We start from the raw sequence: 27,317 nt of genomic DNA, 5'->3' as shown, positions 1-27,317 counted from the left end.
TTTCATTCATTCATTCTAACACAGAGTTGTGAACCTTATGATATAGCCCAGGCTGGCTGGCTTCTAATTTGTGTTCTGATTCTGCCTGGGGAGTACTGAGGTGTGGCACCTTGCCAAGTCTTTTCCTTCCCTCCCTCCCTCCTTCCTTCCCTACCTTCTTTCCTTCTTCTCTTCCTTCCTTCATGCCAAGGATCAAATCTAGAGTCCCAGTCTTGCTGAGCAAGGGCTATACTTCCAAATGGTGCCCTTTCCCCAGATATGGGAGACATATTGAAACAAACAGGAGACAGCTTGAGGAGGCTTCTAATGGCCTGTGCAAGAATAGTTTATGTAACCAAGTACATAATGATAGTGTTGATTAGTACCCAGTGAATGAAATAAGTGTTTGTAAGTGCACACTGATGTATATTAATTATTGAATAGACAAATCTATGTAGGAGTACGGACACTTTTTCTTGTGAAGTCCAATGAATAAATGTAAGAATATTGAGTAAAAATATTTATTGCCTAAAATCATCATTGCGCAAACTAAGTATAGTAATAATTATTACAGACTGTTTCAAATGAAATATGGTCTGCATATCCTGAGTATCTCTCCCAAGGTATTATTATTTGCCAAGGAAAGAGTAATTTTATAAGGAGAAACTTGTTTATAACCGCTTAACTGAGAGATCTATTAGCAATACCAGCTGTAAGTCATGTCATTATTATGTCTTCCTGGTATGATACACTATAGACACATCTGTTTTGTGATTTTCTTGCCAAAGGTTTATAAACTCCCCAGGTCATGAGGGAACATCATACAAAACCAAAATTGGGAGCAGTTCTCTTAAATAATCAGTATTCATCTGAAGTGTCAGGGTCGTGAAAGACAGGAAAGACTAAGAAGCTGTCACTTTGAAGAGACCTAGGGGACACAGCACTAAAATGAAATGTGCTATTCTGGTGTGGGTCTTGGAACAGTAAAAAGATATCATATGAAACACTGGTAAATTAGTATAAGATGTAGAATTTGGTTAATGATATTTATACTAATGTTAGCATTCTGGTTTGAAATGATGGTTAAATTGCTTACATTAGGAAAGCAGGGTGATGGCACACATTTATTTTTAACTCTACTAGTTTTTTAAAATATTTTTTCTGTTAAGAGTAAAATTATTTCAAAATAAGACTAAAAAGTACTTTGAGCTTCTGGTGTACAGATATTTGATGCCACCATCTGTGTCTTCATCTACCACCTGTATAATGCTAAGGGTGCCCACATGAACTACTTGTACTGTTGTGTATAGATTTGATATTACTGCATATTAGTATATAATGACTTTCCTCTTGTTTTTCAGCACTAATAGCATTCCACTGTGGCCATGTCCTGTGTTTTATTTAATTTATTAATTTAATTAGGCTTATTAATGGATTTTTAGTCTCCTCCTGCAGTATTTTCTTTCTTATTTTTTTGGCAGGGGGTTGATAGTAGCCGTACCCTCAGGTTTTGCTTTAGTTATTTTTCAGATAGGATCTTAAATTTTTTGCCTGGGCAGACTAGGACCACAGTCCTCTAACCTATGCCCCTTACAGAGTTGGGATTAAAGGTATGTGCCAGCCACTATATACAGATTATTCTTTGAGATGGGGTCCTGTCAGCTTTTCTACTGTGCTGACTTCAAACTATGATCCTCATATTCCCGTTTTCCAAGAACCTAGTAGGATTATAGACAAGGGCTTCTGTGCAAAGGTTTTGGTAGTTTTAAGAGCTGAGAGTTTAAAAATGTCATTTTATTAATGAAATATTTGGATGAACCTACTTTTATTTATTTATTTTTTTGGGTCCGGTAGTGGGGCCTGAACTCTGGGCCTGGGCGCTGTCCCTCAGCTCTTCAGCTCAAGACTAGCGCTCTACCACTTGAGCTACAGCACCACTTCCAGCTTTTTTTTTCTTTTTTGCTTATGTGGTGCTGAGGAATCGAACCCAGGGCCTCAGTCATGCAAGGCAAGAGCTCTACCATTGAGCCACCTTCCCAGCCCCTGGATGAACCTAATTTTAGGACTGAAAAATTAAATTTGCATTTGAACACCTAAGTCATCAGTATGTCTTCATGCTTTAAAATATTGTAATATTTTGCTACTTGTTAATGAGTCTGAGATGTTCATACAGAAACTACAAAGAAATATATAGCTATCCTCAGTTTATCTAATTTACTTCCAATGCCTTATTAAAGATTACTTTATCTCATTAACTCAGCATGATTAAGAAGAAACACATATTGATGCTAAGTGTATGCAGATTGATACAGATGGTTCAAATACTTTAGTAACATACTTAGGGATCCTACATTTGATGACTTTATTTTTTGTGTGTGCCAGTCCTTGGTTTTGAACTCTGTCCCTGGGTTCCTTTTGCTTAAGGCTATCACTCTACCACTTTATCATTTGAGCCACAGTGCCACTTCCAGCTTTTTCTGTGATTAATTGGAGATAAGAGTCTCATCCCCACTGCTGGCTTTAAACTGTGATCTTTACATCTCAGCTTCCTGAGTAGCTAGGATTACAGGTGTGAGCCACTGGTGGCCAGCCAACTTTTGGTGATTTTGATATTTGCTGTTGATCCAAGCAGTCCTTTAAAACTTTTATTATTAATTTATCTGTGGATATCTGGATACAGAGTTGATACTTAGTAACCATATTTTTAGTTCATTGATTGATTTTCCCTTTATTTCTTTTAGGAATGCGCTTGGCTCTGGCTGATGCTGGTGATACTGTGGAAGATGCCAACTTTGTGGAAGCCATGGCAGATGCAGGTATTCTCCGTCTGTACACCTGGGTGGAGTGGGTGAAAGAAATGGTTGCCAACTGGGACAGCCTAAGAAGTGGTCCTGCCAGCACTTTCAATGACAAGGTGTTTGCCAGGTAAGCTGGGATTCCCAACTGCTATGTGCTTTTGGAGTTGTAGTCCTAGTGGGTCTTTAAGTTTTCTTTTGCTTTTTTCCTTTTCTCAAACATGTTAGATGATAACAATAGCTACTATTCACTGATGGCTTCCTTGTGCCAGGTCCGGTTAAGTACTTTGCATCCATTATCTGACTTCCACCTCAAATCATTATAGAGATATTAGTAGCTCCATTTTATAAAGAACTAAGGTTTAGAAGAATCAAATATATTTTATTAAATACCTTGAAGCTAGTAATTGAAACCTAGGATGTAAATTTGTTTCTGTCTCTAATGTCTGTTCTTATAACCACTTCCCTTGTTGTCTTGCATTAGAGTTTGGCAAAAGGTAGTTCCAGGGAAAGTAAATTAAAAGAAAAGGAGAAAAGCCTTTTTGTTTTTTAAATTCAAGACATTCATTAACTTTTTTGTATCAGGAACTATCCTAAGCCCTGGTGTTACTCATGTCATGAATGTGACATGACTCTTTTCTTGTTGATCAGGACAGAAAAGCACTGTACCAACTGTAAATGTAATAATAAAGATAGAAAATTCACAGATGTATGAATTCTGTGCATCTTTAAAAATAAACAATGCAATGGGAGGAGGAAGCCTGTATGAACCATAGAAAGCTTCCTGCCATTGTATCCTCAGCACTGGCATTATAGGCATATATCACCTTACCTGATAATTATGTAGTATTTCAATCATATTAAACATATTTACCTTCTTAAACATTTATCATTTCCTTGTGGTAAAAATTTTCAAAATCATTTGTCTCAAACAACAAGATTTCATTTTTTTATATGCTCATTGTGTATGAATACCAGGTTTTTTTTTTTTTTTGCCAGTCTTGGGGCTTGAACTCAGGACCTAGGCACTCTCCCTGAGCTTCTTTTGCTCAAGGTTAGCACTCTACCACTTGAGCCACAGCACCACTTCCAGCTTTTTCTGTGTATGGTACTGAGGAATCAAACCCAGGGCTTCATGCATGCTAGGCAAGCATTCTGACTAAACCACATTCCCAACCTAGAGCACCACATTTTCTTACCAATTCATCAGTTGATGGGCAATTAGCTTGTAATTTCTTGATTTTGGTGAATAGTGCTGCAGTGAATATGGGAGAGAAAAATGTCTCTGACAGACTGATTTTGTTTGTTTTGGACAAATCAGGAGTAGAATTGTTGGATCATATGGTAGTTTTATCTGAAGCTGTTTGAGGAAATTCTATACTCTTTTCCATAATGCTGTACATGTAATTCCACTAACAGTGGGCTAAGGTTCCTTTTCTCCACATCCTTCCCAACATTTGTTAATTCTTTTAGTCTTTTTGATAGTAATTATTCTCAGTTTGCATTTCCTCATGACTGATTAGTAATGCACTTCTTCATGTACTGTTGATCATTTATTTGTATGGGACATGTTTTTAAGTATCCAGTATTGGTATTAAAAATGCAGTCATGGGGCTAGGAAGGTGGCTCAGTGGTAGAGTGCTTGCCTTGCATGCCTGAGGCCCTGGGTTCGATTCCTCAGCACCACATTAAGCAAAAAGAAAAAAGCCGGAAGTGGCGCTGTGGCTCAAGTGGTAGAGCGCTAGCCTTGAGCTGAAGAGCTGAGGGACAGCGCCCAGGCCCAGAGTTCAGGCCCCACGACCGGACCCAAAAAAAAAAAAAAAAAAAAAAAATAAAAATGCAGTCATTAAAGTATGGCTACAAACTTTATTTGAAGCATCTTTGTGTTTTATTGGAGATTCACAATCAGATTGTAATAAGGAATTCCCAAATAAATATCATTAGCTAAATAGGAGCTCTCACAGTAAAAAGGTGATGATGCTTAAGACTATCTAGACAACAGAGATACTGCACTTGGTAGCTTTCAGGAGCATGAAGCTGTTTCTGTGCTGAAGATTTTTTTTTTTCATGAACACTTTTTTTTTCTTCACTCGATTACCTTAAATTTTATTAATGTCTTCAGTTCATTATTTACACTAAAACATGGGCTTTAGAAAGCATTCTGATACATAAATAGACCAAGGGACACTTGGGTAGCTAATCACTACAACATTGTGCTGGACACTTAAAAATATGTCAAATACTGTCATTTTAGTGCTTCTATGAATGCATATTAGTCCTTACTTAAGATACATATATATATATTATATCTACATATTCATATATATTCACATATGCTTACACAAATACAGTAGCCCTTAAATTCAATAACTTTTTAAATGTTTTTATTCAATAGTGAAATGAATGCAGGAATCATAAAGACAGATCAAAATTATGAAAAGATGATGTTTAAAGAAGCTTTGAAAACAGGGTTTTTTGAGTTTCAGGTATGCTCTTTTTTTGGTATCTAAAAGAAGTCAATGTGAATATGATGTATTTTTTCCCCCTTTTCTGTCCTGCTAATTCCATGTCTAAAGTACAGATCAAAGTCTTGTTAAGAAACTTTAAAATCTTTAGTAGATAGTGATTTTGTCATTTCATTGATCCTTTTCTCTACTGTGTTCATTTAATGTAAAGTATTTTGTTCCTATCTGAACTTTGAGCATATGAGATTAAATCCAAAAAGCAGCCACACTTTCTATACAAATTTTTAAAACTGATTAAAATGAAATTATAATTTACTTGAGACAAATGGTTTCTGAGGTCTTCCACAAGATGTCAGTATTTCTCCATGTATCACATTTCAAGTGTATACAGTAAAAATGGTGTTTTTTTTCCTTTTCAATTAGTTTTGTAAAATCTCTCATTGGGATTTATGTAACTTGGTTCTCAGATGTAATTAAACAAGGAGAAGTGCTGAGAATATCAGTGTGTTGTGTTTGTGGCTGTTTTGATATTTAACATCTTTCCTATAGACTGCTCAAAGCCAGCATTCTTAAAGCAGTTAATATTATTTAGCTTTTCTCAGTATAGAATGCCTATGAAACATTTTTTTCTTGAAATAATTAATATATACAATATCTTTTGAGTAAAGGCTGAAAATTTCTTGAAGTAAAAGCTTTATAATAATTTCTTATGGAATTGAAAAACAGACTAAAAAATACAACAGAAATGCTGACTTCATTTTGTTTTAAAAAAGGTGAGGGAAATGGTAAACAATTTGAAATTTTGTAGGCTGCAAAAGATAAATACCGTGAGTTGGCCATAGAAGGGATGCACAGAGAACTGGTGTTCCGCTTTATAGAAGTTCAGACACTTCTTTTGGCTCCATTCTGTCCACATGTGTGTGAGCACATCTGGACACTCCTGGGGAAGGTATGGACTAGCTTTGTTTTTGACCTTATTAACTAAGCATTGTAATAAAATTGTCACTTAGAGAAAAAAGCAGAAAATGAGTTTCTGAAAAAAGAATACTGGTTTATTGTCATAATTATAAGGGATTGAAACAGCTAATAAGACAGTAAATCATATAGGTACTTTTGTGTATACCCAATGTATGTATTTTAAAACATGTGCATGTTTATCTCCTACCTAATCTCATCTGTTAGAAAATTTGTAGTAAGTTGAATATATTCAGATATAGTTTGAATGTAATTTTTTTTTTTTTTTTTTGCCAGTCCTGGGGCTTGAGGCACCGTCCCTGAGCTTCTTTAGCTCAAAGCTAGCACTCTACCACTTGAGCCACAGTAGCACTTTTGGCTTTTTCTGTTTATGTGGTACTGAGGACTCAAACCCAGGGCTTTATGCATGCTAGGCAAACACTCTACCACTAAACCACATTCCCAGCCCGAATGCATGTATTTTTATAGTGTTCTTCCAAGTGTTAAAAAGTAAAGATATTGTAAAAGACAAAAACTGTTATAAGCTGCTTATAAGCAAAGAATAGAAGCACATAGTTGTACAAACTTGTTTTATATATACTGGACTGTACGTTCAGGGATATAATATTAGCATTCTTACTGTGAAGATAAATTCATCTATTCTAGACCTGCCAATAATAAGTACATTGGCTGGTTTAATGTTTCCTTTCAACCTTCTTAGTGAGGCTGGTTTGTATTTTTCAACTTATTTATGATACAGAATGTGCTTGTAAGCTATACTGAATAGCCATACTTTCCATAGTGGGTATATTAATAGGATAAAAACTGAGTGTGCGTAATTTATATAATAATGACTAAATTTAGGCAAATTAGCATTACATAATTTTCTTTGAAAGTGAGCATATGTGTGTGGGTATTAATACATTTGTACAAATGAATGTTAATTAAGAATGTAGAGTCAGACTTCACAGCTTGAATTCTAGGGAACATTAGATCAGGAACTGTAGAAGTGTGTTACGTGTAGTCAGGTTTGAACTTTGAGCACACAATTACAGATGGTAACTTTGGTATGTAACAGTAAGTGAGAACTATTAAGTCATTGTACTATCTAATCTCACTGAATCTTTCCTTGGTTTTGTTTTATTTTTAAAAGACTGACTCAATTATGAATGCTTCCTGGCCTGTGGCAGGGCCTGTGGATGAATCCTTGATCCGCTCTTCACAGTATCTCATGGAAGTAGCACATGACCTTAGACTACGGCTTAAGAACTATACAATGCCAGCTAAAGGGAAGGTGAAGTCTTTAAAACTTGTTTTCACATTTTTATTAGCTAATATATATTAGTTGTTCAAAGGGGTTTCATTTATTTCCATGCATGTAATATACTTTGACCAAATTCACCCCCTTCTTACTCTGATTCCCCCTTCTTGCTTCCTTCATATAAATAAATACACACACAGTGTTTCCTAGAGATCATTTCTTAAACATTATTGGTCAAATAACATTTAGCAATAGTGAAAATGAACACTGATTAAAATATATTGTGTTGTCTGTATTCACTATAACTATAGTTCTGTAGCATGTATATTTTAAATGTTAAGGCAATGGTAATATATATTAAGGGAGAGTCATTCTCACTTTTGGCCTGTGTAAAACCAGTGTTTGTCCTTTTTCCCTCTTTTGCAGAAGGCAGACAAGCAGCCACCTCAGAGGCCCTCACATTGCACCATTTATGTGGCCAAGAACTACCCACCATGGCAGCACAGCACTCTGTCGCTTCTGCGTAACCACTTTGAGGTGATGCCCTCACCTATTTCTCCCCTGAGTAATGTTGTGTCCCACTTAGGATGTTTTTGTTTTTTGGATGTTAGTAATGTCTGGAAGAAAGGAGACAGGCGGCTTTGTTTAATTCCTTCCAGGCAGGGAATGTCCTTTGTTATCCTTGGTAGCTCATAAGTGGATATTGAAGGAAGAAGTGCTGTTTTTTTCATCATTTCTAAACTTGCTTGTAAAGATGTATTGTATCTAGTTGTAGGTAATTAAATGGTGTGGGTTACAATTCTGAAGCAAAAGAATAGAGATTTTCTTTTGAATTTCTTACAACTTTAATAGTAGGATTCAGGAATTCTTAAACTTCCTCTATTTGAAGTAAATTGAAGCTTTCTTCTGCAGTATTTGTTTGTTGCTTTGTTTACTTTGAGATAGGGTCTCAATATGTAGCCTAAAATGCCCTCAAACTTACCATCCTCCTGCCTCATCCTCCTGCATGCTGGGATTATACCCAGCTGGTCTTGAGAACTTTAAAAGAAAATGTTCAACTTGATAATTACCCACAGAAATTTATACTCAAAGAAGTTTTGGGTTCTGTTAGGCAAATAGCTATGAAGTATGATAGTGCTATTTAAAGGAAATTCAATACTGAGGTTTGCAAGGCAGACTCTACCAGTTGAGCCACTCCATAGTTCCTTTTTACATTGGGTATGTTTTGAGATGAGTCTTGCTTTATGCCAGGGCCAGCCTGGACTGCACTCCTCCTATTTGTGCGTCTGTGTCATTGAGATGACAGGGACACACCACCATACCCAGCCATCAATTGAAATACTCTTTTTAAAAAATTTTTTTGGTTGGTCATGGGGCCTGAACTCTGGGCCTGGGCGCTGTCCCTCAGCTCTTCAGCTCAAGGCTAGCACTCTACCACTTGAGCCACAGTGCCACTTCTGGCTTTTTCTGCTTATGTGGTGCTAAGGAATTGAACCCAGGACCTCATGCATGCAAGACAAGCACTCTCCCACTAAGCTATCTTTCCAGCCCTCGATTTGCCTGGGCTGATCTCACATGACAGTCCCCTCATTCTGCCTCCATGTAGCTGAGAGTACAGGCTTGAGCTATTATAATTAGTTGTTTTTCTTTACATTCAAAGTATAGGAATAGACAGTGTGTTGACTTTTTTTTGATCAGTCGTGGGGCTTGAACACAGGGTCTAGGCACTGTCTCTGAGCTATTTCACTCAAGGATAGTGCTTTACCACCTTGAGTTTCAGGCTGTTCTAGTTTCCTGGTGGTTAATTGGAGGTAAGAGTCTTACAGACAGGGCTGGTAAGGTGGCTCAGTGGTAGAGTGCTTGCCTTGCATGCCTGAGGCCCTGGGTTTGATTCCTCAGCACCACATAAGCAAAAAGAAAAAAGCCAGAAGTGGCGCTGTGGCTCAAGTGGTAGAGCGCTAGCCTTGAGCTGAAGAGCTGAGGGACAGCGCCCAGGCCCAGAGTTCAGGCCCCACGACTGGACCATCCCCCTCCCCCCCCCCCCCAAAAAAAAAAAGAGTCTTACAGACATTCCTGCCTGGGCTGTCTTTGAACTGCAGTTCTCAGATCTCAGCCTCCTCAGTAACTAGGATTACTGGTGTGAGCCACTTGTGCGCAGCTTAATTTTGATTTTTGGTTTTATTTTATTTTAATTTTTGGTTGGTCATGGGACCTGAACTCTAGTCCTGGGTGCTGTCCTTCAGCTCCTCAGCTCAAGGCTAGCGCTCTACCACTTGAGCCACAGTGCCACTTCTGGCTTTTTTGGCTTATGTAGTGCTGAAGAATCAAACTCAGGGCCTCATGCAAGCACTCTACCACTGAGCCACCTTCCCAGCCCCTTAATGTTGACTCTTGTTCACTTTAAAAAAGTGAGACCAAATAAGGATGTGGTCAAAATGTAAAGGGAGAACACAAAAGAAAAAGCCATAATTTTGACTTTCAGGATTTTTATCAGTTTTGCTGTAGTACTTTTCATAGTTAATTAAGAAGTTCAGAAAAGCCACAAGTACATTTGTAAAATGATGGGAAGAGAAGAGCAAGTACTTTGTATGTTCTTTGAAATTCTATTTGTCTGCAGAACATCACTTTTGTGTATAATAGAAATGGAAGATAGTCTTCACAATATGCTTGCAGACACAGAGATATAGTGTGTAACAGGCAGGTAGAGAAATGAACTCTGCCTTGGTTGATGACATTCATACCAGCAATTCCAAGGAAGCAGCTGAAGAGTGAAATATAGGGCAAAGCAATTGTTCTTGGTATTAAGAAGTACTCTACCTCTTTGCTTTTATGTTATATTTTAACTTTGCATTCTTTGAGTAGATATCAGTTTCAATACAGTATCATCCATCATTTGCTATTATTGCTTCTTTTTGAAGCTTTTTTTTAACTTTTTGTATATATTTTTTATTGTAAAAATACTGTACCAGAGGGTTACAGTTACTATTGAGCATTGTTACCTCCTTCTTTGTTTTTCCCCTACCATCCCTTTTCTCTCCACTTCCCCCACTCCACACTCCCCCCCCCCCCCCCAAGCTTTGTTTTTATCCAAAAGGGCTAAAAGAATGTTAGTTTGTAATCCAGAAGTCTTCTGAGGCTGAGTACGGTCACATTTGATGATATGTGGCAAAGGAATGTTTCCCATCCTTTTCTTTTCTTTTTTTTTTTTCCTTTTCTTTTCTTTAATTTGTGTTTCAGAGGAACACATGGACAAGTAAAGGAAATATTTTTCTCTGTGAACTTTAGTAAAGGTTAGAATTGAAATGTAAATAGATTATTTGAAATCCTACTACATACAACTTTTCATTTATATTTCATTCCCAGCCCTTGGCTTTGATGCTGTGCTTACATCTAGGAAAATGAAAAGTCACTCAAAACTCTGAAAAGGCTACTTGCTTTATTTACTGAACATGCCATAGTTGTTTGCAGAACTGAATTTAAATTGGGTTAGCATTTGGGATTGTATGCCTATTAATGATACATAGGTGCTTATTTTGAGTAGATAGAAACAGTATTATTTGAACATGTCATAACTATGGATTTTTTTTCACATTTGAAGTAGCAATTTATAAAGAAGAACATTCTAAAACAGACACACAACTTGCATAATAGTTGTGTAGTTTTTTTAAATATAACTAATGAAATGTTTTGAGAACTTTGAAGACAAGGTGTTTACAAGAGTATAACAGGTTTTTTTTTTTTAAAACCAGGTAAGATCTAATGTTAGGATCCTAGAGGTACTATTATTGTAAAGAAGATGTAAATATTTAATACATTGCTCTCATTTTTGTTCTTTAAACTAAAAGCAAGTATCTGGTGAATTTAGAAGGAGGGGACGTCTCCCATCTACATTGTTCATTTGGTTTTCATTTCCCACTGATGCTGGTGCCACCCTCTTCTCTGCTGCTTTTTATCAGACTCATAGAGACTGCCATTCTGTGGCTACCAGACTTCCTAGAAGCACATCTATAGTCCTATATTATCTTTAAAATAATTGTTTTACTTTTTAAAATTTTTTATTGTGAAAATACCGTATAGAGGGGTTACAATTACATGAGCAAGGTAATGAGTACATTTCTTATCAAGCATTGTTGTCTCCTTTGTTTCCCCTTCTCATCCCTTCTCATCCTTTCCCATATCCCCCCCCCCCCCGCAAAATTGTAAAGTTCATTTTTCGACATAATGTCTTGTACATCTCAATGGATCCACCTGTATCCCTATTTAAACAATTTGTTTTTTCCCTTCCTCTCCTCAAATTATACCAACATCAAATACAGTGAAAACAGGGGTTATACTGTGGGGGAGGGACATATAAAGCAACAAAGAAATCATCTTATAAATATGTCTTTAAAATATTATCTTTAAAATATTTCTCTCCCTCCTCCTCACTTTTAGGCCAACAGTGGAAAATTGCCTGATAACAAAGTCATTGCTAGTGAACTAAGTAATCTACCAGAGTTAAAGAAATACATGAAGAAAGTTATGCCATTTGTTGCCATGATTAAGGTAAGCAAACTGTGGACCTTGTACAGCTGTAACCACATGAGTAATGATTAGACAGGACAGTAAGGGAAAAAGAAAAGCTTGGGTACAGTCTTTCCCCAGAGATCTGCTAAAGTAGCACTTTTCAATCAGTGGTTGTGAAAAATGAGCTATCAGATTTTAAGTTTACCTGTGAGTTGCTGAGTATGTGAAAATATGTATTATGGATGAAAAATTGGTTTAGGATTGCTGCACTAAATTATTCCCTTCATTTCCTACTTTCCCTTCTTTTCAATTTGGGAAGGAAACATATCCTTTTGGCTTATATTAAGTTGTTGTTATTAGATTCTGTTACTGGAGCCAAATCTCTACAGTTGTATAGGTTTAGCTTAACTGGATAAACTTTGTTTATAGCAGTCTGACAAAGATTTCTCAACAATGGCTCTATTGATATTTTGGGCTAGATAGTTCTTTGTTGTGGAAATGTTGCCTTCTCTTGATAGTGATTAAATTTGTTAGAACCAGCATTACACAGAGTGGTTCTGTATTTTAAAAAATGATGTCGATGCGCCAGGAAAAAATTAAGTGTTTTTGCAAACTTTGAAAATGATTAATCAATCTGAGGACAGGAAAATGACTTTCTAGTACTTTTTCATGAACAAGAGGCACTAGACAGTATCTTACTCTATTTTCTGCTGCTGTAACAGAATACTAGACTAAATTTTTTTTTTTCCTTTTTGTGGTGCTGGCGATTGAACTCAGGGCCTTAGATATGCTAGGCAAGTGCTCTACTGCTGAGCTACAGCCCCAGCCGGAGAATGGGTAATTACCATAAAGAATAGAATCTTACTAGAGGCAGTGAGGCTAAGAGCATCAACATCTTGTGAAGGTCTTTTTTGTGTGTCCACCATGGCAAAGTAGTAATTGAGGCAGCACCTCTGGGCCAGATAGGGATCAGTGGACTGAATCTCTTTTATCAGGAGTACATTCCTACAGTAATTAATCTCCTTCATATGGAAGGCATTAATCCATGGCACATGGTAATCTAAAGCCATGCAGAGCAGGGGCAATGTTGGGTCACTTTTATGTAACATGTTCCAGGTAACTCTTTCTGAACTTCATGACTTGATTTTTAAGTACACATTTTGAGCAGCAAATATTTTATATTTAAGTCAAGATAATTACAAATCACTCAGAGATTGGTTTTTGTATGCCACAAGATTATCTGAATACATATGTAGTGTAAGTTTAAACTTTGATACATTTGTGAAATTTTCATTTGGTATTTTGTAAAATTATTAAAAGATGATTTTGATTACTTGAAAGTATATTTTCCTACATTTCTTGGCTTTCTTGTCAAAGTAAACACCTTGAGTTTGCACATTAAGCTGGTCTAAATAAACAGTGATAAAACCGTATGTTTCCTAAACCTGAAAACCTTGTGCCTTCCAGTCTTTCCATTGCTGTCTTAAATCTTATCTTTTAATAATTATTCTGAGTTAGTAATTTCATTAACAAGAAAATATAGATAAGGGAAACCTACTAAGTCTAAGGCCTTTCCTATAGCTATTAAAATTTAAAGATTTATATCAGATGAGAGAAGAATGATTGCTTTGGAGGAAATACATTGTGTTCAACATATCCTGTTTTTGATTTAGTTTTTCAAAATTATTTTGGTTATTAGGAAAATGTGGAGAAGATGGGGCCTCATGTTTTGGATTTGCAATTGGAATTTGATGAACAGGCAGTGCTAATAGAGAATATTGTCTACCTGACTAATTCCCTTGAGGTAAGAGGCCAGGAATTAATTATTAATAAAATGTATAATACAATTTCTTTCTTAAAAAATAATAAATGTTTTTATAAACTTCATCTTCTATGTTTAGTACTTTGATTTGAAAGTATTTTGGGGGCTTGGAATGTGGGTTAGTGGTAGAGTGCTTGCCTAGCATGCATGAAGCCCTGGGTTCGATTCCTCAGTACCACATAAATAGAAAAAACTGGAAGTGGTGCTGTGGCTCAAGTGGTAGAGTTCTGGCTTTGAGCAAAAGAAGCTCAGGGACAGTGCTCAAGCCTTGAGTTCAAGCTCCAGTCCCAGGATTGGCAAAGAAAAAAAAAAGTATATTTTTGGGGAGAGAGAATGCCTAGGTATAAAAGTTACAAAAGTATCAGAATGTTTGTCATCTTATTTCATTTATCAGTTATATGTCAAAAATAAAATATATACATCATCTTTAAAATAATGAGGAAATGCTTTCAAAATCTTATAGAACACAATGAATTGTCCCTCCTCTTCCTTCATACTTCAGGTTCACAGAAGTGGATTAATGATCATTTCTGGTTCATAAAATACTATCAGTCAAACTTTATACACAGATTCTAAACCTGCTTTCTTAGCTTTGACAGAAGGAAAAATATTTTGCATGTTAGTAGACATCTATTTTAAACATGTCTCTGAATGTTCATATGTATTCATTTAAGTAAAAAATGTCATTAGCCTTTTCACTTGGACAGCTTTATATTGAGGGCCATCTCATATCCAAGGATATGTATGTTCCTGAACTTTTCCATTTATTTAAATGGAAGCCTTTCATTCTCAAAATGACAAATTTGTCAACTTCTAAGAAGAAGCCTTTTATGCTGATACTGTTTCTTTCATGTGGAAGATGCCAGCTTTTGTTATAAAAAATGATACACTTGACTGTATAAGTAACACTACCATGACACTTCTAAGATGAGTGATAAATAACCAATTGCAGATTTCATCTAATGTTTATATGGAAAAATAATAAAGTTGCATAGATTATTGGATGTTAAGTGGGGGAACCTAGTTTTCTGTTGAAATGAAGTAGTGATTAATTTCAATCATATTAAATGATACTAATGACTTCTATTTTTTCCTCTCTATTTAGCTAGAACACATAGAAATCAAGTTTGCCTCTGAAGCAGAAGATAAAATCAGGGAAGATTGTTGTCCTGGGAAACCCCTTAATGTTTTTAGAACAGAAGTAAGTTGAAGGAATATTACTGAATCACTGCACTTTAGAGCTAGGAGAGACCTTAGAAGTTATTATGAACCCATTGTTTTAAAGATGCAAGGAAGATCCAGAGAAGTTAAGTGAATGGTTTATTCCAGGCCACAGTCAGAAATGTTGTGAGTCCTGATTCCCTAGTACTCACTTTCCCTTCCCTAAAACTTTCAAACTTTGGGTACATTTTGGTTTGTTAATCAAGGCTTTTTTTTTAAAATTTTTTTATTGTAAAGATACTATACAGAGGATTACAGTTACATGAGTGAGGTAATGAGTACACTTCCTCTTGAACATTGTTACCCCCTCACCATCCCCTCCCTCCCTTCCTTCCCCGAGGTTCTTTTTTTTTTTTGATTGTGATTAAGTGATTACATAATTTCCGGAAATTCACAGTATTGTGGAATAATGATGCTCATTTAAAGTCACAAGTTCATTCTAACTTTCCTGGAGCAAATTGTCTATCACAGTCTGTAATATATAACGGTGCTCACATGTTATATACCATATATGTGATCAGCAGCATGGGGATATTTGGTAGTGGTTCAACCAGATGAGTGGGAGTTCTTTGTTTCTTAAGTCCTGTTAGTTTTGTCATATCACCTAACATTTTGGATTTATCATCCACTTATCAGGGAGACCATGTACTGTTTGTCTCTTTGTTCTTGGCTTACCTCGCTCAACATGATTCCTTCTAGCTCCATCCATTTCCCTGCAAATGCCATTATTTTGTCATTTCTAATGGCTGCATAATATTCCATTGTGTATAGATACTACAATTTTTGGATCCATTCATCTGTGATGGGGCATCTAGGTTGTTTCCATATCCTAGCTATTGCGAACAGTGCTGCAATAAACATGGAGGTGCACGTGTCCTTGTAAATTAGTTCCTGTTGTTCAGGGTAGATGCCTAGAAGTGGTATGACTGGGTCGTAAGGGAGGTCAATCTTTAGCTTTCTAAGGACCCTCCAGACTGCTTTCCAAAGTGGTTGTATAAGTGTACATTCCCACCAGCAGTGTAATAGCGTTCCTCGTTCTCCACATCCCCTCCAGCATTTGTCGTTGGCTGATTTGTGGATGTGGGACATTCTGACTGGGGTAAGGTGGTATCTCAGGGTTGTCTTTATTTGTATTTCCTTCACCACCAGGGATGATGAACATTTCCTCATGTGTTTCTTTTGCCATTTTTATTTCTTCATTTGAGAAGTCCCTCTTTAGTTCCCTTGCCCATTTAGTAATTGGTTTGTTAGGTTTGGGAGGGATTAGTTTCTTGAGTTCCCTGTATATACAGGATGTTAACCCCTTGTCTGATATATTGCTGGTAAATATTTTTTCCCAATTAGTTGGTTGTCTTTCTAGCTTGGTTGCGATAGCTTTATCTGTGCAGAAGCTTTTTATTTTAAGGTAGTCCCATTTGTCGAGTCTCTCTCCAACTTGTTGTGACCCTGGGACTCTGTTCAGGAAGTTCCTTCCTGTGCCTATTAGTTCAAGTGTCTCTCCTACTCTGTCCTGCAGTAGTTTCAGAGATTCAGGTTTAATGTTAAGGTCTTTAATCCATTTTGAGTTGATGTTGGTGCATGGTGATAGGCTGGGGTCCACTTTTAGTTTTCTGCATGTGGCTGCCCAGTTTTCCCAGCACCAAAGGCTTTTGTTGTTTGGTGTAAACCTCATTTATCATCCTAAATTATTCTGGAGTTTCTTTTTTTTTTTTGTCATGTGACAATAAAAGGGTTTTAGAGATTCTGTTTAGCCTCATATAGTTCATTTGGATTTGGCAAAGTCCAGTGAACTAAAATATGAGTCTGTATAATGCCCTCCTAATCTTGACTGAGATAAGCTGGGTGCTTGGGTACTCAGGAGGCTGAGATCTGAGGATCAAGGTTTGAAGCCAGGCCCAGCAGACAAGGCGTAGAGGCTCTTTATCTTACCCAGTAAAGGCTAAAAGTGGAGCTGTGGTTCAAGTGCCAGCCTTGAGTGAAAAAGCCAAGCAAGAGTATAAGGAACAGAGAGTTCAAGTCCCAGTACTGGTGCGCACACGTGAGCATGCACATGCACACGTAAACACACACATACACACACACACTCTGAAATAAAAGATCTTGATAAGAAACTGAATACATTGTTAATTTTATCATATCAATTTAAAACTCCAACCTACTTCTATTTGAAATGCCTTTTGTTGTTGTTTGTTGTTGGTTGTGGGGCTTGAACTCTGGGCCTAGATGCTGTCCTTGAGCTCTTCAGCTTAATGCGAGTGCTCTACTACTTGAGCTGTAGCACCACTTCTGGTTTTCTGGTGGTTAATTGGAGATCAGAGTCTCACAGACTTTCCTGCCTGGTCTGGCTTTGAAGCATGATCCTCAGATCTCAGCCTCCTGAGTAGCTAGGATTACAGGCGTGAGCCACTGGCGCCTGGCTTAAAATGCTTATTTTGAAAGATACCTCATCACAATTATGAATTTACCATTGTGTAATATTCTAAGTACGTAAAGGTGTGGAACTTTCAATATTAAAGTCATTTGGGCCAGGAAGTAGATATATGTGAAGTAGATATATGTGATATTGTTCTATATATAAATGTATTATTTCAAGTCACTTTCAAGGATTCCATTAATCTGATATGTCTTTAAGTCTTTCATAAGACTCAATCAACTTTTTTCCATTTAATGACCAGAGTTTAGTCCAGCATAGTGTCTATAATGTGGTAGGTAGTATGGCATACAACTGCATTTAATCTTTGACCTACTACTTATGGTTGTGTGACCATAGGCTAATTTCTTAATCTTTTAGGTTCTCAGCTTCTCTTTTCAAAGCACTGCCTTTCAAGCTATGGGACTGATGTCTGCAAAGTGCTTTGTGCAGTGCTTGATAGTAATAGAAATCCACAATTGATGGTAGTTGTGGAAGAGAAAATGTAACGATTGTTCCTATCATCAGTATTGCTAAACAGAGCTATAGTCATTTTTACTGAGGCATTGGTAATAAGCATGAAATTATGTAGCTTTTTTTTCTTCATATTTGAGTATGTCTTGGTCATGTTTTAGAATACCAGAATTAGATCTTGCTTTCACTGGATACTGAAAACACTTGGCAATATTTAAGTTTGATTTCTATTGCAATCATTTATTTTTTATTTTTGTAGCCTGGTGTGCCAATTTCCCTAGTAAATCCCCAGCCATCTAATGGCCACTTCTCAACCAAGATTGAAGTCAGGCAAGGAGATAATTGTGATTCCATAATAAGGCGTTTAATGAAAATAGACCGAGGAATCAAAGGTAAGTGGTTTTCCTGAACACTTATGTTTGATAGTAGTTTATGAATTTGATGAGTTCTAAGCAGAGAGGAGAAAGAAAAGTAACTGATTGTTTAGAGATACCACAAAGCATTGTGGAAAGATTATTGGTCCCTGAATCAAGAAACTCAGATTATTTACCTTGGTGACTTTGTCACTTAATCTCTAAGCTCATTTCTCTTTTAGTAAATAAGGACACTGGCTTAGCTATTTATTCAAGACCTTGTTTTGCTTACTATTGTAACAAATAGCTGCTGTCTATTCATTATTCAAGAACATGCCTTTAATATTCTAAACTAACCAGTCCATCTAATTCTGTTCCTGGACAGAAAGAAAAAATTTTCAAGTATGGCTCTTTTCTGATTTTTAATGTAACAACCTTACAAGGTAAAAAGGCAGCCCTCTAATGTAAAACCCTATTGTTTCCCTGTTCATACATCATTAGGGAGGCTCAGTGGAGGCTCAGAAAAGCTAAGTTAACTTGGCAGAATTTGCTCAACTAGTAAACCTTGGAGCTATAATTCAGACTTAGTTTTGACTCCAAAGCACATATTCTTCTAAACAATGTGCCTTCATTTTAATCTAGTAAATCATCTAAATTTCTAATTAAAATTCAGTCTATATCTTCTGTGATTAGATTTAAATTTTTTTAAATATATATTTTTTATTGTAAAGATACTGTACAGAGGGGTTAAAGTTACATGAGCAAGGTAATGAATACATTTCCTATTGAGCATTGTTCCCCCTCCTTTGTACATATGGTCATATGTACATAGCTTTTGACCTCTTCTGCTTGTCCTAGACATTAACTCATTATTGCAGATAAAATCATGGGACCTATGTTTCTTTGAGTCTGGCTTACTTAATATAATTTTTTCCAAGTCTTTCTATTTTCTAACAAATGGGGTGATGTCATTCTTTCTGATGGAAGCATAGAATTCCACTGATCCATTCATCTGATTAGATTTTATGTACTAACTCATGGCTTCTTTTTTTTTTGGGTCCGGTCGTGGGGCCTGAACTCTGGGCCTGGGCACTGTCCCTCAGCTCTTCAGCTCAAGGCTAGTGCTCTACCACTTGAGCCACAGCGCCACTTCCAGATTTTTTTTTTTCTTTTTGCTTATGTGGTGCTGAGGAATCGAACCCAGGGCCTCAGGCATGCAAGGCATGCGCTCTACCACTGAGCCACCTTCCCAGCCCCGGCTTCTTTTTTTTTTAATCACCCAGTTAGGTGGTCCTAGGCAGAGCAGAATGAGAAGGGAGTGTGTCTCTGTGTTATTTTTCTTCTGAGTTATGAAGACAAGTTTATCTTAAAATGCTGCTTTGTATAATTTTTCTCTTCTTTTTTTCATTTGCTTATTTTTTCATTTCTTTACCATGCTGGGGATCAAACCCAAGGTTTTACAATGTTAGCCAAGTACTCTGCTAAGTATACCCCTAGCCCTTTTCATTTTAATATTAATCAAAGGTGATTGGGCCCTGTGTGGTGATACATTATAATTTAAACATTTGGAAGGTTGAGACCAAACTGGACTGCATAATGAATTTCAAACCTATCTGGCTTACCAAAAAGAAAACAATAGATTGGTTCTTTTTTTTTTTTTTGGTCGGTTTGAACTCTGGGCCTGGGCGCTGTCCCTCAACTGTTCAGCTCAAGGCTAGTAAGTGCTCTACCACTTGAGCCACAGCACCACTTTCTGGTTTTCTGGTGGTTTATTGGAGATAAGAGTCTCATGGACTTTCCTGCTTGGCTGGCTTTTGAACTGTGATCCTCAGATCTCAGCCTCCTGAGTAGCTAGGATTACAAGCGTGAGCCACCAGCACCTGGTTAATAGATTGGTTCTTTTTCCATCAGTTTGAAAATTTTGTAAAATTTATAAATCTTTAGACATTGAATTAGTTTTTGGATTATTTCACTAAAAAGTCAAGAATTCATTCTGCCATATATTTTGTATTCTACAATTATTCATTTCCCTTCTGTGGCCATCTAGTGTGAGACCACCATGTATAATATATATGGAGATGTCTGTATGTAGAGAAACACCAGTGTAAGCCCTGGGCCCTAGGGATTCCACAAAGTGGTGGTGACCAGGAGCTGCACTGAGTGAAGTGGTGGAGAACTAAGCTAATGAATCACTTAGCTACAATCTAAGTAGGAACTCCTGGACCCAGTGAGAAAGGTACAGGTGAAATGTCTAGTGCAGAGGTTGGTGAGTTTATCTTCAGCTATACTGATTAAGGAAGACTCAGGGAGATTATCCATGTAAATTCATAGAGGAAAAAAGTACTTGCTAGGTGCTGGGGGCTCATGCCTGTAATCCTAGCTACTCAGGAGGCTGAGATCTGAGGATCGTGATTCAAAGCCAGCCTGGTCAGGAAAGTCTGTGAGACTCTTATCTCTAATAAACTACCAGAAAATTGGAAGTGGAGCTGTGGCTCAAGTGGTAGAGTGGCCACCTTGAGTTGAAGAGCTCAGGGACAGTACCCAGGCCCAGAGTTCAAGCCCCATTACCTCCCCCCACCAAAAAAAAAAAGTACTTTCACTATATATAGGGCATTATCACCAGCTTATATTAGAGTTAATGATTTTATTGTTTATAAATATGCCGTTATGGTTAGATAATATGTAAGAGAAAATCTGCCATCTTGTTCCTTTTTCTTTTAGAGATAAGGTCTCACTATGTAGCCCATTCTGGCCTCAAATTTGAGAGCCTCGTGCCTTTGCCTTCTGACTTCTACAAGTACAGGTTTAGGCCACTATGGCCCAGCTGTTTTAGTCTTTTTTTTCTTCCTGTACTAAGGCTTGAACTCAGGGTCTTGAGCTGTTGTTTGCCTTTTTTTTTTTTTCCCCCCCTACTCAAGGCTGGTGCCACATCTATACTTGAGCCACATCTACACTTCCGGTATTTTATTGGTGTTACTTGGAGTAAGTCTCTTGGATTTGTCTATTTGGGCTGGCTTTGAACCAAGATCATCAGATTTCAGCTTCCTTAGTATCTAGGATTACAGATGGGAGTCATCAGTGCCTGGTGATTTTAGTGATTTTTAAGTGTACAGTTCAGTGACACTAAGTACATTCACACTGTTGTGCAACTATCACCACCATTTCCAGAACTTTTTCATATTCTCAAGCTAAAACCTTGTACTCATTAAACCAGTCACCCACTTTGCTTTCTGTCAGTTACTAGTAACCACTGTTCAACCTTTTGCTTATATATATTTGACTAATTTAGGTACAGTTATTCTCTCATTTGTCACACAGCTATGAATAATACCATTTTACAATGTTTTGTTTGGTATTAGTTTCTGTAAAAGAAACAGGGAGAGTTTGAATTGGTATTCCTGTAAGAATCTACAGAAGAGATCTAACCTTGATACTTTCCCAGTCGTTCTCAGGATGCACTGATATCTAAGAGGCTGAGTACTTTGAGTATATGAGATGGAAAAGGAGTTAAATTCAATAATATCATTCTTTGTCTTCTGCCATAACCAGCAAGTCCTCCAATTAGTGCCAATTGTATCAAGGGTGATTATGATCTAAGTCCAGGAGGAATAGTCTAAAGCCATCATTTCACTCTACAAAAGCCTCTGAGCAAATGTTTGATGATAATGACTTTAAATCACTCAAAACCTGTGCCACATATGAACTAATAACTTGGAGGTGAAAGGCTTCATTTCACATTATCAGTCTCCAGGGACTTTCAATCACTCTCATCTTTTCTTTAAGTGCCTTAAATCTTGTATAGTTACAAACTTAAATTTCAACATTTTCAGTGATCAGAGAGGTTTGGGATGAGAAAAGATACTAAAAACACTAATAAAGCTCTAAGAATTTATTGACAATAATGAACTGCATGGTGAAACATCAAAGCAAGTGCATTTTGTCACTTAGAAGCTTGATTGAGTATTAAGATTTCTTTGAAATAGTTTGAATCAAAATTGCTTGAAATGATGAACAAGGGCTCTTGGGGACAGTGAGGGGAAATCTCCAGCAAAAGGCCTTATATATAAAATCTGCTGACAAGAGCTGTCACTTCTGTAGCAAAATATTTGCTTCTACTCATGTACAGGTTGAATTGCAGTAACTGTTAAAATGAATTGTATTCTTTCTTCAAATAAGATCATGGCTATTATGAAGACTTTTGTGTTCCTTTCCTCTTTTAATTTTCAGAGCTTGTGCTCTGTCTGAAATAGATTATATGTCTTTTGCAGAGACCTCCAAAGACTTTGAGGCAGAGTTTGGTTTCATGGTAGTGTCAGGTAATTGCTCTATAAGCCCCAAGATCTTGTCTCTAAACTTGCAGTCTTCTAGTCTTTGTTTTCCAAAGAGAACAAGACTGGATAACTTATATTGCTGGTATCACTACCAGCTGCATTAAGTCTCCTTTTATCTCTTATCCTTTTCATGCTATGCTTTGTATTCCCAGTACAACACAAGAATGTAGCTCCCAGACCACCTAGAATCTGTTTGAGAAAGGGTTGGAAGTAATTTAGAAAATATCTTCTAACTTTTTTTTTTAAATAATCAGGTTAAGCATTACTAACCATGCTTCACTTAGAATGAGATATAAATCCCAAATTAGCATTTTTAGTTATTTATGGTATGTCCCTACCATATGAATTAAAGCCATTTGATGTTGGAAAGGATCAGAATTGCTTAAATAAGCTCAGTTGTTGGCAGGATTGTTGGATCATACATTTGTTCATGAATCAGTTTCCTTTTGTTTGACCAGGAGCCGTATTATCAGCTTGTACAAGAATCAGTCAAAGGAGGGTAGGATTAGAGCTCATCTTAAAGCTCACAATTGTAAAAGCTGTGCCTTTTCTCTCTGTCATGCCCCCCTTTTCTGCTTATCACTCACTAACTTTTTAATTCACACTTTCATCTTTGAACTAAACAAGAAAAGGGTAATTCTGTTTCCTATAGTAATCATTGTTTCTCCAGAAATACCTCCAAGAAAATCTACTTTAGCAAATCCTAGGAATCCCAAGAAAGAAATGTTTTAGACTTTTTGATCTTTTGAAGAATGATTAATTGAAGCACATAAAAGTGATTTAGTTTAGGAGATCAGATAGGTTAGTACTCAAAAATATACTCAATTCTTCCTCTTTCCCGGCTGATCATTCCAGGAGATAGGCTATAGAGGCTGTTACAATATTTGATCTGGGTAAAAAGCAGAAAGGGGATAATGACAGTTAGACGTTTAGATGTGTGCCTGAGACTGGGTCCTATTGAATAATCTGATGAACATATTTTTACTTAAATGTAACTAGATTGTTTAAGATATGTGTTACCAGATTCATTTGTAGTTTCTGTCAGTCACTATGGATAATTGAGTGTTTATGTTGATAATCTCTTCTGCTGTAGACCTTTCCAAAGTGAAACTAATGAGATTTGATGATCCACTATTGGGGCCTCGGCGAGTTCCAGTCCTAGGGAAAGAGTGCATTGAAAAGACCCCCATTTCTGAGCATGCTACTTTCCACGTGGACCTCATGACCAAGAAAATTCATCTCTCTGAGAATGGGCTACAAGCAGATGTTGGCGATACAATTATTTATTTAGTTCATTAAACTTGTATAAATTGGAGATTTAGTATGGTTCCTAGGGTTGTTACTTACTCATACCTTCATCCAGACCAGAAAGATTTTATTTCTACTGATCAACTTCTGTGTGTAATCATAATTATATCAAATTGTCTTTGATTCCTGGACCTAATAAACTTGTATTTTCCATCTTTAAGCCTCTAAGAGAAATGCTTTATTCCTTGCTTTGTTGTATTTTTTGAACAAATAATTGCAATTTCCCAGAAGCTTTGTCTCCCCTCCGCCTCCATAGATTCTAGTCTTTAACATAAGAGTGTGAATATGTGGGGTGCTTTATATTGTTCATGAAGACTAAGGAGTACATAATGGTTCTTTTATAAGATATCCACTTAAGAAGTTGGTGGGGATTTTTGCTTTATTGATTTTTTTTTTTGTGGTATTAAAGGTTGAACTCAGGAGGCCTTGCATTTGCTAAGCAAGTGCTCTACTACTCGAGTCACTCCCCCAGTCCTGCTTTCTTGACAGTCCTAGGTTTTGAACTTAGGTCTTGGTGTTGGCTCGGGTTTGCTCTGCTGTTGTTCTGCCATTTGAGCCCATACCTCCAGCCCCTTGATTTCTCATTTAATAAGAAAAAAAAAAAACAATAACCAAATTAGATAGCTAGTTCTATTTTTCATGGATTTTCCTGCCCAGGCTAGCTTTGAACTGTGATCCTCAAATCTTAGCCTTCTGAGTAGCTAGGATTACAGGTGTAAGCCACTGTTGCCAGACTTGAGAGAGCTTCTTGATGAACTGAATGTGCTTTTCATAAAGATATAGAAGGTTTTCTTAATATTAGCATGTATTACTAATGAGAGGGTTTTCTTTGATAATTCTATACATGTGTGTATATCTGGTCTCTGGTCTCCATCTCTGGTCTCCTCCTAGATAGTCTCCCTTTTACATTCATGTTCCATGTCATTGTCATCATCATCATTGGCCTGTATGTCACAAATAAGAGTATGCTGTTTGAGTTTGGCTTACCTTGCTCATCATGATGATCTCCAGTTCCATTTGTTTTTCTGCAATTGACAATTCCACTTTTCTTTATGTGTATCATATTTTCTTTATTCATTGATTCTTAGATATCTTGGATAATTTAATAATTTGACTATTGTGAACAGTGCTGTAACGAACATGGGTATTTGCTTATTTGCAAAAGAGTGGAGTGGCAAAGTCATAAGATAGGACTAGTTCTCGGTTTAGAGGACCTCTTTATCAATTTCAATAGAGATTGTATTAGTTTACATTCCCACCAACAGGGTATGAGGGTTTCTTTCTCCCATACCCTTTTCAGAATTTGTTACTGTTTTCTAGATGACTTCTCTGCTCATGTTTCTGGGGTGAGAGAATCTTAGTGTAGTTTTGATTTGCATTTCTTTTATGCTAAGGAGGTCCAGTATTTCTTCATGTATTCATTATTCATTTATATATGTGTGTATATATATATATATATATATATATATATATATATAGTGTATATATATATATATATATGTTTTTTGTTTTTGTTTTTAGCCAGTCCTAGAGTCTGAACTCAGGTCCTGGGCACTGTCCCTGCACTTCTTTTGTTCAAGGCTAGTTCTCTACCACTTGAGCCATAGTACCACTTTTGGCTTTTTCTGTTTATGTGATACTGAGGAATTGAACCCAAGGCTTCATGCATGCTAGGTAAGCACTCTATCACTAAGCCTCATTCCCTTTATATATCTTCTGAGAACTGTTAAGGTCATTTGCCCATTTATTAATTGATTTATTTGTTATTTTGCTCTTTTGTGTGCTCTTTCTTCTCTTGGTTCTAATCATTGTTTCTTTTGATGTGAAGAAAAAAATTAATACAGCCCCATTTGTCAATTCTTGCTCTTATTTGCTGGGCAATTGGAGGCCTATTCATAGAATATAATTACTTAGGGGCTGGGAATGTGGCTTAGTGGTAGAGTGCTTGCCTAGCATGCATGAAGCCCCCTGAGTTTGATTCCTCAGTACTACATAAACAGAAAAAGCTGGAAGTGGCACTGTGGCTCAAGTGGTAGAGTGCTTTGAGTAAAAGAAGCCTAGGGACTGGTAGGAGAAGAAGGAGGAAGAGGAGGAGGAGGAGGAGAGATAATTACCTATTTAACAACAACAAGAAGAGATAATTACCTATTTACCTATGCCTACATTTTCCAGTTTTAAAGATATATATTGTACAGTATATTAACCTGTATCTCTTAAGAACTAAAATGGTCTGTAAAATCATAATGGCATCAAATATGCGGAAAAGGTACTCAAGTGAAAAAACAATTAGTTGCAATGTTGAAGAAAAAGCAGTCTATTGGATTTATTATATTGATAGTATGTGAGTATTTTTCTAAGGATTTAACTACATTTACTTGTTAAATAACTACATTTACTTGTTAAATAGCATGCACACAAAAAGTCAACAATAAAAAGTATAATATAAGTGAATCCCACCTAAAACAAATCAGAAAATAAGACACCTGTGTAATCACCAATTGAGGAATGGCTCAATGCTAGCAGCAAATTGTACTTGAACTTTATGGCTCAATGCATGATCAATTATTAGCAACTGCACAATATGAGCGTTAAGGTATATTCTACATTTATACAGGTATATATGTATCCACTAGGTCACAGTTGCAGGTCAAAGTATTTATCAGTTTTTACTCTTGTTTTCTTTGTTCTTTTCTCTTTTGGGAGATGTACTGAAGATACTCATAGCTATTGACTTGTCTATAATATCTCCTTACAGTGCTGACAGTGATTTTGAGGCCTTGTTACTAGATGAGTATAAAGTAAAATTGTATCTGACCAGAATTTTTTTAATTAGAAAATTTTCACATAATATTTTTGGTTTGGGCCTAATTGCTACTGTACCTAACATTAATGTAATAATACCAGTTTTGATTAGCATTCATTTGAAATATCTTCATCTTTTTTACTTTTCTCTTGTAGCTTTATTTTGGGGAATCTGAAGTTTACAGAAAAGTTGAGAAAATTGGTGAATAAATAGGCACCAAGATTTATGAATTGTTGGTATTTTGCCACATTCATGTTCTTTAGAAACATTTCTGAAGTAAGCTTTTTGTTTCAGAATGGTATTAGATTTACAGAAAGATTTATGACTTCTGTATGATTTTTGCCAAGTTTCCTGTTAACATCTTACATAAATAGTACATTATTTAACTATAGACTTAATTCATATTTGACCAGTTTTCCACTACTATTTATTATTATAGGATCCTATCCCCTAACCATATTTACTTAAAATAAAAATTCATATTATTATTATTATTGTTATATTTGCTGGTCTTGGGGCTTAAACTCAGGGTCTAGTTGCTGTCCCTCAGCTTCTTTTGCTTAAGGGTAATGCTCTTCCACAGTGGAGCCACAGCTCCACTTCTGGCTTTTTCTTTTCTTTCTTGCTTTTGGCTA

At 36.5% G+C, this 27,317-nt stretch overlaps 1 protein-coding gene across 1 annotated transcript in view; it reads left to right on the top strand.

Annotated features, from left to right (window-relative positions):
• Positions 1-24,039, top strand: part of Lars1 (leucyl-tRNA synthetase 1) — a 64,821-nt gene extending 40,782 nt beyond the window's left edge. The window contains exons 23-32 of the mRNA XM_070036305.1: positions 2,721-2,904; positions 5,170-5,260; positions 6,048-6,188; positions 7,347-7,487; positions 7,881-7,991; positions 11,889-11,999; positions 13,660-13,764; positions 14,888-14,983; positions 18,147-18,279; positions 23,665-24,039. Of these exons, the coding sequence (XP_069892406.1) occupies positions 2,721-2,904; positions 5,170-5,260; positions 6,048-6,188; positions 7,347-7,487; positions 7,881-7,991; positions 11,889-11,999; positions 13,660-13,764; positions 14,888-14,983; positions 18,147-18,279; positions 23,665-23,870 (1,319 nt within the window). The 3' untranslated portion in view covers positions 23,871-24,039. The remainder of the gene's footprint in view (positions 1-2,720; positions 2,905-5,169; positions 5,261-6,047; positions 6,189-7,346; positions 7,488-7,880; positions 7,992-11,888; positions 12,000-13,659; positions 13,765-14,887; positions 14,984-18,146; positions 18,280-23,664) is intronic.
• The last annotated feature ends 3,278 nt before the right edge of the window (positions 24,040-27,317 follow it).

This window comes from Dipodomys merriami, unplaced genomic scaffold (assembly GCF_024711535.1).
Source record: "Dipodomys merriami isolate MVZ:Mamm:240054 unplaced genomic scaffold, mDipMer1.0.p SCAF_27, whole genome shotgun sequence".
Classification (NCBI taxonomy): Eukaryota; Metazoa; Chordata; class Mammalia; order Rodentia; family Heteromyidae; genus Dipodomys; species Dipodomys merriami.
The sequence above is the reverse complement of the archived record's forward strand: the minus strand, read 5'-3'. Positions and strand labels throughout refer to the sequence as shown.